Source organism: Hydra vulgaris, chromosome 04 (assembly GCF_038396675.1).
Source record: "Hydra vulgaris chromosome 04, alternate assembly HydraT2T_AEP".
Taxonomy (NCBI): Eukaryota; Metazoa; Cnidaria; class Hydrozoa; order Anthoathecata; family Hydridae; genus Hydra; species Hydra vulgaris.
Window position 1 is genome coordinate 47,054,132 of NC_088923.1, and position 13,450 is coordinate 47,067,581.

The window sequence follows — 13,450 nt, forward strand, 5'->3', positions numbered from 1 at the left end:
TAGAAAAAGGAATGGTTTTTATGAATGATGCAAGATTTTATAGCATGCTCAGACTGTTCAATTGGCATTATGATCTTTAATTAATCATAAAAAAAGTGAAGCATTGTTTCCTTTATATCACAAATCTACTTATAAACAATAGGGATGAAACAATTTATTTTTGATACTTGAACTTCCCAACTATTTTTTTTTAAAAACAGTTTGGATGTTTTTAAGTAAAGTTTTTTTAAAAAACAGTTTGGAAGTTTTAAGTTAAGTTTTTTTTTAAGTCAAAGAGTAATAAAAGTTAAAAAGTAATATAAAGAAAAGTATTTATTACTTGTTACTTTGTTTTTGGTACTATTTGGCTCATATTGTGTTGAATTTTTTTGAATCATGTTTTTAAATTAAAAACATAATTATATTTACATAATAATCGTCAATTCATACTATTTTACTTGTTCTATTTAATAATCTATTCAGTAGTTTTATCTCTTTCAGAAAAATCTTCTTGATCAATACTACTTTTAGGCTTTCTCAAAACCTACATAGTTTTCTCAAAGCAATTTTTCACTAAAAAAATCTAACTTTTTTAGGTTTTTCTAGGTTTTCTGAAGTATAGGTTTTTTCTAGTAGTATATACTATATATATAAAGTTATCATTAATTAGTTCAATGTCTAATCTATTGTTTACACTTTTGAGTTCTATTCTAAAGTAGTTAAGCTAATAAAATATATAAAAGAAAGAAAACTTCAAATAATTTTTATTGTTAAATTTTGTTCAATAAGTGTTTGATGACCATTTGTCCAACAAGTGTTGAACAATCATTTGTCCAACAAGTGTTGAACAATCATTTGTCCAACAAATGTTGAACCTGAAAGAATGTTTTCAGTTTTCATTTTCTATTTAAGATCTTTATTATAAGCTTCTTAGAAAATTTTTTTTCTAAAAAAAAAGTTTTTAGTAAAGTGTTACTTCATTGGTATATCTGTTTTTTTTTATTTATATTTAAAAAGTTATCAGTAATTTACTATGCATCATTATTTCAGTTTACATTTGAAGGTTGACTGGTAAATTAAAAAGTTGATAAATATAAAATTTGTTATTTGATTTTATTATTTGTAATTAGAAAGATAAATCTGTATTTAGAAATGCGAATCCCTAATTAGAAAGACAAATCAGTAATCAGAAAGACAAATCATTAATTGATTCGGTTTTTGTTGAAGGGGCCTATGTCACAAATAGTGTTTGAATACAGTTAGAAACTGTATCCAAATCTTGCTGCTTGCACAAATCATTTAGTCTATCTTCCAACAATATCAAACTCATTTTAACAAAATACTTAATTTTAACAAAATACTTAATTAATACTTAATACAAAATACAATATCAAACTCATTTTAACAAAATACCTTTTTACAAAAAGCGATTCAATTAGAAAGGCAAAAAATTGGTTTTTATAGTGTATCTTTAGTTAATTGAATAAGATCCTCACAATGGAAGAAGATGCTCAAGATGAAAGAAGATGCTCAAGATAGAAGAAGATGCTCAAGATAAAAAAAGATGCTCATAATGGAGGAAGATCCTCAAGATAAAAGAAAATGCTGAAGATGGAGGAAGGTGCTTAAGATGAAGAAGATGCTCAAGATTATGTATATTGGGGAAATAGGATTATAAAAGTGATTATTGCCATTGGTGCAATTATTAGTGATATGCACAATCTTTATGCTCAGTCAAGTCAAAATCAATTGACCTTGAGTCAATTATGTCAAAGTTGTTAGTAGTAGAAGTCTAATGTTAAACATTATAAATAATGCTGGAAAAGCTTTGAATTCCCCCAGCACTAGCACTTGTGAAAACACATGGATCTTAAACCCAAATCGACACCACACTCTTATTCACCACCTACACTATCAAGAATTAGAAGTAAACTGAAGAAAATTTTAGAAATATTGTCAAAAGCTGACACGCAGTCTTTATCAACATCAGGTTTATCTTGAGTTTCAGCTTAAAATAGAAAAGCATCTGAGAGGAAAATTGGAAAGTTCACAATAAAATTGCATAAAAAATTGAAATCGTAATATGACATAGAAGCATGTTTGAAACTGAGGTTTGAATTCTGACTAATTGTATTTCCTGTAAGTAAAAACCCGTACAAAAAGTTGTTTTATTTTCAGTGGCTGGTGACCTTTTATCTCAGATAAAACTCAATTTTTTTCAGCTAATCGTTATCGTGACAATATAGTTCTTCCTATATTTATGAACAGTAATGTACTTAATGAGTCATCTACCCTTCATCTTCTAGGATTAACTCTTACTTCTGATCATTCTTGAAAACCATATATCAAATCCATTGCAAAATGAGCATTTGCCAAGATTGCATCTCTTTATCATGCATGCTACTTTTTTACTCCGGATTCTATTCTTAATCTCTTTAAATCTCAAATCCATCCTTAAATGGAATACTGTTGCCATATCTGGAGTGGATCTTTGAATGATGTCCTTTCTCTTTTAGGCAAAATCAAAGGCAAAGGCCTTCTCTTTTAGGCATAAACGCATTGTAAACATAGTTGGACCTGCTCTTGCAGCTAACCTTTAACCATTGTTTAACCTTTAACCATTGTCACATTGTTGTAATGTTGCCTCTCTTTCTCTTTTCTTTAAGTACTATAATATGCGCTGCACTAAAGAGCTAGTGTCTCTTGTGCCATTTAATTCTCATCCTTTTACTGTGACTGTTCATTAGTGCACCAAAAGTTCTTATTCGTCTATTTTTTCCCTTGATCATAGGTTCTTTGAAATTCTCCCTTCTTTATTTTCTGATTCATATAATTTGCCATCTTTCAAGTTTTTTGTTATTTGTTATCTTGCTTTATAAACTTCATCTTTTCTCTTTCAATAACTTCCAACTCTAATAGTGGTTGCTTGCACTTGTTGATGTTTAAAAATAAAAAATTTTTTACATGGTACCATTTTTTATGACATGAAAAAAAACGTTTTTTTCTTTTATCAAAGCGATACTTTTAAAGTTTTGTCTTATTTTAAATCTTTGTAGGTGCTCACAAAAATGTATACATAAAATAATACATAAAATAACAAAAATGTATACATAAAAATGCAGGTGCTCACAAAAATGTATACATAAAATAAACATACATACATCCTTTCCAGGATGTATGTATGTTTATTTATAGTTTCCAGGATGTTGCACCCTATTTTATGTAAAAAGTTAATAACTTGCAATCTGAACTCCATGCAATACTGTAAAAATGGTGAGTGTTATGGCATGTGAAAGTGTTTTTTCTAGATTTTGAAAAAATTTAATTACACCTCATCACTCCTCATTTTTATGTTGGCATTCATTTTAAAGATAAAGTTAGGTTAGGCAATTAAAAAAATCTATAATGGTAAAAATGACAGTGTGTTTAAAAAATTGATCTAAAGTTATATAGAAAATGTAAAAATGCATGCTTTTTTTGGCAGCTTGCAGCTTGCTGCATGCCACATGGTATTATATAACTTTATGCAGTATGCAGAAGTGCGAGTGCACTGTTGCACACCATTCTTGGAAAAGCCTATAATAATTAGTTGTTAAGTTAAATACATTTTAAATAGTTGTGACAATAAGAAAAAGATAAGTACTACAATATATAAAGATAAATATTATTTAAATTTTATTTTAGCTTATTAGCATCTTATTATCAATTGGTGGAATTGTTGTTTTTAGTTACACTCTGGGATTTGGGAGTGTAAATACATATGGGATAATATACATAATTCTTTCATCAATCGGAGCTGCATCATATCAGGTGTTGTATTTTAAATAAACAACATTTAGTTAATAGTTTTATTATATCATTATTGTTATTATATTTATTATTGATAATGTATAGTTTTTAAATGCATAAACAGATTATTATACAAATGGTGGTATGAGAATATAAATAAAGATAACTTGAAGAAAAAATTCTGAAAAAATTAAAGAAATCTAGTGAAACATATAATGAGAGTAACAAATATTTACACATAGAGTGCATTTAATAAAAATACTTCATACTATTGATACTGTACAAATATTAGATATATTTTTGATACATTGATATAGCTGACTATGCTCTCATGTCATAATTTTCAAAACTCTTGGTTTAAATTTAAAAAAAAAAATTATGCACTTTCAGTTTTATTTTATTGTACATTTTACTGCTATCATAGCATAATCAGTTGTTTTTTTTTATTTATTTTTCAAAAAAATAAAAAATTATAGTGTAACATAGTATAAATATTTTACTTGAATGATTTTTTTACCAAAATATTTTTAATAATTCTTTTTTTAATAATTTAATTAATTATTTTTAGTAATTTATGTGATAAATTATATTTAATACAGGTAATTAAGTTCAATTTACGATTTGTAAATTGTAGTTGTGATTTTTTTTTTTAAGGTCAAAATTTTTCAATTAAAATTATTTGATGTAATTTTATGTTATAGTCATTAATGGCATGTGTCCGCTAATGAAATATTAATGCTTATGCTTTGGCAATTTTTTAAGAAAATTTCTAAAAAGATTCATAAGTATTTTTTAGTGAATATATTTTAAGTGTTGACATTACTTTTTTAACATTCTTTTTTTCAAACAAAGTCGTTAATTCAATTGTTTTAAATTAAGTTTTTTTAGTTGGATCATTTCATATGAAATTATCCAGACAATATTCAGACGTCACGCTTACGCCTTTAAATGAAACACCTACACCCTTACATAGAATTTATTTTTACTTTTTATAATGGTTGTTCATTATAAACAATTCATTCATAATAAATAATAGTAAGTGCGTTAAAAATAAATAGCATTTGAGAAAATTTTAACTAAAAATTGGTTCATGAAATATCGTCATTTGAAATAATGCTCATTTAACAATTTAGTTATAATCTAAAGAAAAATAATTTTAACACACTAAAAAAGTTCCTGGGGACACTCATGTATATAGTAATGACAAAGGTTTGTAATTTAATAATAATAAGAAATCTAAATTTTAAATTTGGATATAAATTCTTTGGTAACTTGGTTTGAACTGATATGTTAAAAGTAAGCGAAAGTGTTTTTTTCTTTTAAATAAAAGATTAAACATAATTTTGTTGTATTTTCCTTTTTAATGATATTGAGAGTTTTTGTGCTTTGTATAATTTCAGGTTACTAAATAAAAAAAAGTATTAAAATCTTTTTGGAAGGCATTAGCATTTGTTCGCTCTGTGATTAGTTGATCATCTAGCATTGATTGTAATTAAAATAAAAACTAATGAGATAAAAAACAAAATGTTTTATTGAGATTTATGTTGAAATTTATGACGATTTTTAAAATTTAAGTTGCTTACAAAAGCTTATTTAATAATTTAATTTTTAAGGTATTTTAAAGATTTCTCTTGGCATGGCTAAGCTTTTACAGAAAAATAATGCATTTGTAACCCAGATTGGATATTTTCCATCACTTGTTTAAAAAAAAACATCAGGTAGTGATAAAGATTTAGTTCCAAGGAGGAGTGGGAATCTCAAAGTGGAAATATAAGCTCGACACCTCAATAAAATTGCTTCATAGAGGCTTAACCTTCAGACTTTTCATATTGAAAAGTCTTCCAAAATGGTTGCAGCAAAACAGATGAGGATACTATTGACAGAATTGCAAAAGTTGCTTTGTTAGCATATAACATTGAGGGTGGTCCATAAATTATGTCACACTCTAGGTGGGGGGTAGGGATGGGGTTATTGGTTTTGTACCAACTTATACGGGACTTGTTACTAAAGTGTTTCAATGTTGTGACAAGGGGGGAAGGGGTCAAAAACTGTCGAAAATTGCATGACATAATTTATAGATAACTCCTAAACTACATAAATAGAAAAAAGCGATTTTAATTACTAACATAGACAAAAATCTACCATAAAATCAAAAATGGCTTCAAACGGTTATAAGTTAGTCACCTAAAAACTAAGTGATCAAATTATTGCCACGTAATTCAAATGTCAACATTGACACCAGAATCATGGACATATAAAAAAATATATCAAATTACTTTAAAAAATCTAAGTATCTTGTTTAAATTTCAATAAAGTTAAATACGAAAAAGGGACTCATTCATTGCCAGGAAAAAAATTTGAAACCCTACTTTACTAGAAACAGCTAGAAACATTATTTTTTATTAAAGTAATGAGTTTTCAAAAATAATACCCCCATAAAAAGCAGTCTTAAGCAATTAAGTCAGGTGACAACTACTTAATTTCAGAATTTCATGATATTATCTTCACAAAAATGTGTCTTAAAAATTTGATTGTTGGGTGAACTGTTGGAGCAGTAGCACCATTTTGCTGCAGGATGCACCAAATTCTCTAGCATTCCTTGATGTCTTTTTAAACATTAATGGTTAGCGCATCTTTAAAGAAATAAGGTCCAAAAATTCTTTCACATTTATATCACATCGTCTTGCATTACTTCCTCGGATGTGGATAACATATGTTAATTGTGCTCGATAATCTGGTGGCATCAGTTTCTAAACTAGCCATATTTTATACTGATAGGCCTTCAACATCTTTTGAATCCTCTGGAGCAAGGTTTGAGATATCAAGCTGTTAGAATTGCTTTCAAGTTAACATTGAAGGATCTTTTTCAATGTCAAACCACTTGGCATACACACTGAATGTTGTCCTGTAACTGCCATGAACATGGCCTTTCTACATTCAGTAAATCACTCACAAATACATGAGTTCAAAACCTTCATACTATGTTAAACATTGTTTGTTTATATGGTGGTTTTCTGACTCCAAAATGAAAAATGTAAGATCTTATAATGGTTATATAAAAAATAACAATCATTTTGTATTGTGTAAATATGTGCAGACACTTATTTGATTCACAATTTGACTTATTTGACTGATTTGACTAATCAAACAGTTTGATTGACGATCAAGACTATTGAGAGAAAAATAATACTCAAGATTAAAAATAATCAAGTTTATTATGCCATACATAACTATTAATAATTATAAGAAAACATATACAGATCTTGGCAGGAGTAAATTAGTGCAAAAGTGGAGATAAAAATCAATATTTACACTTTTTTACAAGCATGTGCTTGTAAAAAAGTGTAAATATTGATTTTACACTTTTTTACAAGCACATGCTTGTAACGGTAATGTTAGAAGTATATATACATAATGAGCATGGTTTATCGCGCCATAAATCTTTTAACAAGCGTCAATAATAAGATGAACATTGGTTATCGCATCCTTATGTCCAAAACCCCCTCCGTAAAATATATTGTTGAACTTGAAAACGGAAGAAAACAACTTAACTTTTGCAATGCAATGAACGGATTTTATGAATTTCAAATACACCGTAAGGATGCGATAACCAATGTTCAAATAAAAATAAACTCTAACATCAACCCAATCATAATTATTGGAGTCTTCAAAGGGTTTCTTTTTAGAGCAAAACAAATCTGCTCCCAAAAACACCTCTCACAAGAAATTGATTTCCTCATAGATACATTTTTAGAAAACGACTATAACAAAATAAATGTTATTAAAATAACCAAAAACTATTCAGACCGCGTTTCAAAAAATACTACATCTAAACAATCAGATAAGCAGTTTATTAAACTACCTTGGATACCTATTATTGATCCTAAATTCCAAAGAGAGTTTAAAAAAATAAACATCAGAGTTATATTTGCTTCACCTAAAAGACCAAAAAGAAAATTATTTCAAGAAGTGCGGAACACCAAAGAGCCTGTAAAAATCAAAAATGGTAGAGTTCAGGAGCCACGGAACATTCTAGAACATGGCGTGGTACTTTTGATTGGCTAAATCCTAAAACCTTGGCAGTCATTCCAGAATACAGGATAAGAAAAGTTAGAGAATCCCTGGAGATAAATAAAGCAAGAATTCGACACGAGATAGGTATTGGGCTAACTGTTCTAAATAGAGATGATGGGATAGTGTGAAAACGAAAACTTGGGGACCAATTTTGACAAAAATTTAACTGACGTCACTATTATATTATTTGATTTGTTTTTATATTTTATGCTTTTTAATGTCTTCTTTTTTTAAACGGTTGGTTTTATGTTGTTTTGTAACATTTTTTTTTTTCATTACCTGATGACGCTGACCACAATATGTCAACGAAATATTGTAAATATATTGTTATATCTAAAATATATTTAAAAAAATAGTTATACGCTGCCTTTTTTATTAAAATCAATTTGTATATATATATATATATATATATATATACACCATTTTTCGGAGTATTTTGCTGCTTGAGCATAAGATAAATGTCATTATTTTTGGAATTTTTTTTTGTAATCGTATTTACTTTGTATTTGCCCTAAATTTGGCTTCTTGTGCATTCGCGTTTTAAAATTTTTATTAATTTGAACACCCCTAATATATATATATATATATATATATATATATATATATATATATATATATATATATATATATATATATATATATATATATATATATATATATTTATATATATATATATATTTATTTATATGTATATATATATTTATATATATATATATATATCAGGCTTGGTCGGGAAAGGCGTGCGATCGCACTCTGATCTTGACCACGCATACAATATTTAGTTGCGACAACTTGCCCACGGCTTCATAGATGTTTTGAGAACATTTCAAAAAATAATCAAGCGCAAAAAAGTTCAACTGGACCGATGAGAGACAATTACAAAAATTAAAAGCTGCCTGATTAAATTGTTATAAAATAAGTTTAGAATAATTAATAAACTTCGTCTTTTATAATTAAGCGACACTCTTTTATATAAAGTAAAAACTTACTATTAATAATTGTTTAATAAAGAAACAATTGTTATTCAATTTATCAAAGGGTTTAGTATAATTTCTTTTATTTGAGTACTTCTGATTTATTTCAACAAGATTCTAATAAACAAACGTTTGTTGATTTATTTAATAAATAAAAAAGTCAATCTTTTTTTAACCATTTCGCGCTTTACGTAGTTGGCCTGAGTTTTGTTTTTACAAATTACATACGATTCTTTGTAGTACGACGAACAAAAGAAACAATTAAATCATTCAGTTACTATGACAATGTTAGAACGTTGTTTTTAGCAGTATCTTTAAAAATGTTAAAAACAATTCCGCAATGTGCTAGACCCCTGAATTAGCGGTCTATAATGATCAGTATCCAAAAAAATTACATTCCAAATGAATTATATTTTTATTTTTTATTTTACTAACCAAAACCAAATTTTAAATACGTCAAACTATCTGAAAGCATTTTTTTATGATTAAACTCAAAAGGTAAAAATAAATTACGAGGAGGAAGCGGAACTGCTTTACCACTGATTATGAATAGTGAGTGGGCTTTTTTTTTATTTTTCATTTTAATAAGTATTTAAAACAGAAATAAGTAAATTTAAGTTTAAGTATAACAAATTTGTAAGAATGACATCTGAAGCAAAAAAAATTCAAGATAGTAAACCAATATCTAAGAACTTAAAAACTTTTCTTTCGTGGGGGAAAGAATCAGTTATTGGATACACGGAAGAAAATGGCTTAGTTGTCAAAATATGGTGTAAGATTTGTGCTAGGAACAAAACTGAAATTTTAACGGATGCTTTAGTTAAAGGAGTATCAAATCATTCTTTGACAGCGTTTACGGAGGGAACTTGTGTGGTGACAAAGTATCAGGTAAAATTAAAATAATTAGCTTGTTCTTAATTTGTGACTCCAGGAATTAATTTAAACATAATTTTTCTACCATTATATAACTTATAACTGTAGTTATCTTATAATTTACTATATTACTAAGTGAATAAATTTTTTAGAAAATTGCTTAATTTGAACCGTGATTTTTTCTTTGATAATAATAAAGGTTGATCGCCATCTTAGAGGGCAAAGCCATAGATTAGCGGTGCTGATTGATAATGGTAACTAAGAAGATCCTGGAAGTAGTTGTATTGCTAACCTCGATATGGAAAACTTGTTAACTATTACACAAGACAACCGCGAAGCGTTATTAAAGATGATTAGAACAGCCTATGAAATGGCTCTAAAACCAAGCATGCCATAGCCATTTCAAGACACTGATCAAATGCCAAAGACTTAATGGTGCACTCCTTTTACAAGGAAAAGACAACAATAAAGCAGGTTATTGATTTTTAGGTTCAGTTTCTTTTTCGTAATTTAATAAAATAATTCAAATGAAAAAATCAAATTAAAGTTACGTTACTATTATAATGAAAGTTTAATTTTTTTTTTTTTTTAAGATTTTACATTCGAATGGTCTTATCCTTTTGATTTATCCATTTTATTTTTTAATTTGAAAAATATTAGTTTTATTATTATTTTTTTATTTTATTGTTTTTAATTTCTTTTTTAGCACGTGAATATATCTCATGCATTGCCAGTGCCATTAAAGAAAAAGTTGCTAAAATTGTCAATGAAACAAACTTTTTCTCCATTCTTTCCGATGGTTCTCAGGCTAGAAAAACAAAGGATGAAAAAGAGTTGATTCTTGTGCGCGTTGAACGCGAAGGGACCCCTGCCTGTTTTGTAGTTTCTTTACTTGATATGAACAGTTTGGGTGGTATGAATGCCAATACCATTAAAAAGGCTATTGATAGCATTTTTATTGAAACCGGTAGTGTTCCTTTAACTGCGTCAGCTTACAAATACAAACTTGTAAGCGCTACGGCCGACGGAGCTTGCGTTAATTTTGGAATTTATAATGGCGTGTTAACACAATTAAAAAAAGATAGAATGTGGCTGATAAAAATTCACTGCGTAAACCATCGTTTAGAATTAGCAATAAAAGATGCTGTGAAAGATATTTCCCAGTATAAAGAGTGTGAACGTTTTTACATTTCCATATTTAATTTATTTCGCAATTCTGGAAAGCTAAAATGCGCAGTTAAAAAAGCTGCTGAGGCTTTGAACATTACATATTACACGTTGCCTAAAATATTTGGAACGCGCTTTATAAGTCACAGGAGACGCGGCTTTACAAAACTTTTACATAATTGGCCTTCGCTTATTGTGGGTTTCGATAATACTCTTGCTGATCGCGACACTAAAGCAGATATGCGTGCTAAACTTTCTGGATTGTCCAAACGGTTGCATGACTACAGACTATTATGTATGGTTTGTAGTTATTTGGACATCTTAGAAAAGTTATCACCATTATCATTGGTTTTTGAAAAACAAATGTTAATGGTGAATGAGTTAAAACCAGCGGTGGATATAACAAAGGCTAGCTTAGCGGAATTAAGCCATAAAGATATTGATAATATTATTGATTCATATTTACTCAAGTTTATAATCAATGAAAAAGATGGTTCAACCAATCTTCTTTCTTCGTATTTCAAAGAAGGTAACGAATTGAAAAAATCAAACCCTGAGTTTGTTGAGAGTGAACTCAACAATATGGCTAATCTTAACTTTGAATGTATTCATTCTGCCATTAAAGTAAGAAAATTAGCAATTGAAATCATTCTGCCATTTATAAACGATAGATTTAGTTCGCTGTTAAATCCCATATTCGAATCAATGGATTGGTTAGATCCGCAAGTATGGACAGCAGACAGCATGTATGGTGATGCCAGCATATCTTTATTGCTAAACGAATTTTTTTACCCTCTAGAAAAATTAGGAATGGATTTTAAAATGGTTCTTTCGGAATGGAGAGCTGCAAAACTATTAATAAATGCGCAGTACACCACTGCACTCACACCATTGCAAATATGGCAGAATATTTTTCTTTATTATAAAATTAAGTTTCCAAACTTGAGTCTTTTAGTTGAACTTCTGATGTGTATTGCTGGTTCTAATTCAGCTGTCGAACGCGTTTTCAGTATTTTGACTGTGATTTTGACTGATAGGCGTTTAAAGATGAACCACTCAACAATGGAAGACTCAATAATCATAGCAGGGAATGACACGAATTTCACTCAACAAGAACGCGATGATATTTTAAGTCGTGCTGTGGATATTTTTCTTAGATAAGCGAAGAGTTTTTTTCCTTGATTCAGCTAATGCTAGTATTGCCACTGATTATAGTAGCGAAGAAAGCTGCACCAGTGAAGATATAAGTTCTATATCTGAATCGGACGGATAAAAAATTTGTAATATAAATTTTATCCCACATAGTTTTATATTTATGTACATTACTTAAGAGTCCTGAAGGACGAAAATATATTTAGCATTATATATATGATATCTTTGATTGTCATATTCTTGTTATACGATTGCATAAATAAGTTGAATTTAATAAAAAGGCAGCGTATAAGCTAATATATGTATATATTATATGCTGTATATATAAAACTTTTTAATAATATAGATCAAAATATGTTATTAAAAAGTTTATACTCTGCCATTTTATTAAATCTTTTAAACATCTGTGTGTGTGTGGCTCCAACAATAAGTCAACGTATTAAAATAAAACAAATTTATATTAGCGAATCTTTTTAAAGCATTCGTCAATATAAAATCATTTAATTAGTAAAGATTAAAGTTATGAATTTAATTTTTTTGCGTGTATTTTTAAAACTTATTGTTATGCGGACAAACATGGAAACATACTTGAATGTTCTCAAAACATCTATGAAGATGTCATAGTAACTGAATGATTTAATTGTTTCTTTTGTTTGTCGTACTACAAAGAATCGTATGTAATTTGTAAAAACAAAACTCAGGCCAACTACGTAAAGCGCGAAATGGTTAAAAAAAGATTGACTTTTTTATTTATTAAATAAATCAACAAACGTTTGTTTATTAGAATCTTGTTGAAATAAATCAGAAGTACTCAAATAAAAGAAATTATACTAAACTCTTTGATAAATTGAATAACAATTGTTTCTTTATTAAACAATTATTAATAGTAAGTTTTTACTTTATATAAAAGAGTGTCGCTTAATTATAAAAGACAAAGTTTATTAATTATTCTAAACTTATTTTATAACAATTTAATCAGGAAGCTTTTAACTTTTGTAATTGTCTCTCATCGGTCCAGTTGAACTTTTTTGCGCTTGATTATTTTTTGAAATGTTCTCAAAACATCTATGAAGCCGTGGGCAAGTTGTCGCAACTAAATATTGTATGCGTGGTCAAGATCAGAGTGCGATCGCACGCCTTTCCCGACCAAGCCTGATATATTTATATATATATTTATATATATATATTTATATATATATATATATATATATATATATATATATATATATATATATATATATATACAGTGGTGTACACTAGCGGTCGCTCGATGGCAAATGCCATCCGAATCTTCCGAAAGGCTACTGGAAATAATATTTGATGAAGTTTAGTCGACCGGGCGACTCGATTTTTTTTTTATCATTATTATTATTTTAATAATTCTTTAAGCAAAATTTATGCGTCCAAATTTAAATTAAGCAAAATTTATGCGCCCAAAATTA

At 28.1% G+C, this 13,450-nt stretch overlaps 2 protein-coding genes across 4 annotated transcripts in view; both read left to right on the forward strand.

Moving 5' to 3' along the window:
• The window catches only part of LOC105844863 (solute carrier family 35 member F4), a 47,175-nt gene that overhangs the window by 32,275 nt on the left and 1,450 nt on the right, over positions 1-13,450 (forward strand). For all 3 annotated transcript variants that reach the window (XM_065796485.1, XM_065796486.1, XM_065796484.1), the window contains exon 5: positions 3,664-3,789. In XM_065796485.1, the coding sequence (XP_065652557.1) occupies positions 3,664-3,789 (126 nt within the window). The remainder of the gene's footprint in view (positions 1-3,663; positions 3,790-13,450) is intronic.
• On the forward strand, positions 9,958-12,017 carry LOC136078923 (zinc finger protein 862-like). The gene is made up of 2 exons (XM_065794732.1): positions 9,958-10,163; positions 10,396-12,017. Exon 2 carries the CDS (start codon positions 10,587-10,589, stop codon positions 12,015-12,017), a length of 1,431 nt encoding a protein of 476 aa, XP_065650804.1. The 5' UTR covers positions 9,958-10,163; positions 10,396-10,586.